This window comes from Amphimedon queenslandica, unplaced genomic scaffold (assembly GCF_000090795.2).
Source record: "Amphimedon queenslandica unplaced genomic scaffold, v1.1 AMPQUscaffold_7946_Cont20107, whole genome shotgun sequence".
NCBI classification, from domain to species: Eukaryota; Metazoa; Porifera; class Demospongiae; order Haplosclerida; family Niphatidae; genus Amphimedon; species Amphimedon queenslandica.
This window is the reverse complement of record NW_003551774.1, coordinates 1-1,264: the sequence shown is the minus strand read 5'-3', so window position 1 is coordinate 1,264 and position 1,264 is coordinate 1. Positions and strand designations below refer to the sequence as shown.

Genomic DNA, 1,264 nt, shown 5'->3' with positions numbered 1-1,264 from the left:
TTGAGCAACTCGACTTCCTTTTCTTGTTCATGTGCATTCGTTTCTTTGGCCTCTTCATCACGATTAGCATCTTTGGCATTCCTGTCATTGTCGTGACTAGAATTCTTATCAGTTTTTCCCTCACTATCAACATTCTCTTCTTCTTCATCAAAAACGAAAAGTTCAAAATTCTCCATTTTTATAACTTTTCCTGATACATATACATGTACTTATGTTGTGTAGCAAGTTTAAACTGATTCCAGTCAAGTTTGGATTTTTTACGAATTTTTGAAGTTACTCAAAAGTCTGTAATGTAGTACAGGCTGTACATGAAATTTCATCGAAATTAGCTAGAAGAGAATTCTTGCAGCATTACTGACATAATTAATCTCTCCCTCCTCCCTGTAGACGTCAAGCATATTTGTGCATTGTTGCTAAGAACTGCTCTGAGGCTGGTTATCTTAGGCTGGTCGAAGCACTTTGCAAGGAACACCAGATCAGTCTCCTGAAAGTGAACTAATGCATACACCTTCTTACCTTGCATTATTTACATAATCCTCTCTCTGTTGTTAGGTAGAGGATAAGGAAGAACTGGGCGAATGGGTTGGTCTTTGCAAGATTGATAAAGATGGCAAGCCAAGGAAGATTGTTAAATGCAGCTGCGTTGCTGTAAAGGTAATTATTATTAATGTACAGCATTGGTTGCTGTTACTGGCACAATGATGATAAAAAGCTCCCTCTACTGATGATTATTGTGAGGATAAAAAGCTTAACCGGAATCACTATATACTGATGTGTCATAATTCATTTTTAAAAGAGAACTGTTTTGTTGTAGTTCTTGTGTTAATGAGTTTTTCTTTGTTAGGATATTGGTACTGATACTGAAGCTTGGAGTACTGTACAAGAATACATAAAGACCCAAACAGCTGCTGCTGTTTGATGAATCTGAACCACCGTTCAATTGAATGCCTATTGCCTTTTTTGTTTAATATGATTTCTTTAACTTTAATTTGTCATAATGAGTGTCTTACGTTACACCAAGAGTAGATAATAGAAGAGAGTGTCCTACTGTGATATACCCCCTGCTTCATCACGTCGTAGAATTGAAGAGTCACATTCAGGATATTTTCAGTATTTTATTTGAGTAGTTATTGGGGCGAGCATGAGCGAGACCCTATGGTGGGCCGTTTGTTTCAAAATTATCGATTCTGTTGGCCTACCTACCCTGCATAAGCGGAGATGCACGGACCACAAAGAATCTATTAGATCTATGTAGGAGTGGCTA

At 37.5% G+C, this 1,264-nt stretch overlaps 1 protein-coding gene across 1 annotated transcript; it reads left to right on the top strand.

The window, feature by feature from the left end:
• Window positions 1–373: 373 nt before the first annotated feature.
• LOC100640183 (40S ribosomal protein S12-like) lies at window positions 374–1,002 on the top strand (the record flags this gene model as incomplete). Its single annotated transcript, XM_020007248.1, has 3 exons — window positions 374–490; window positions 553–654; window positions 845–1,002. Coding segments are annotated over 3 exons (294 nt in total), but the record flags the coding sequence as incomplete, so codon positions are not given.
• Between the last annotated feature and the right edge of the window lie 262 nt (window positions 1,003–1,264).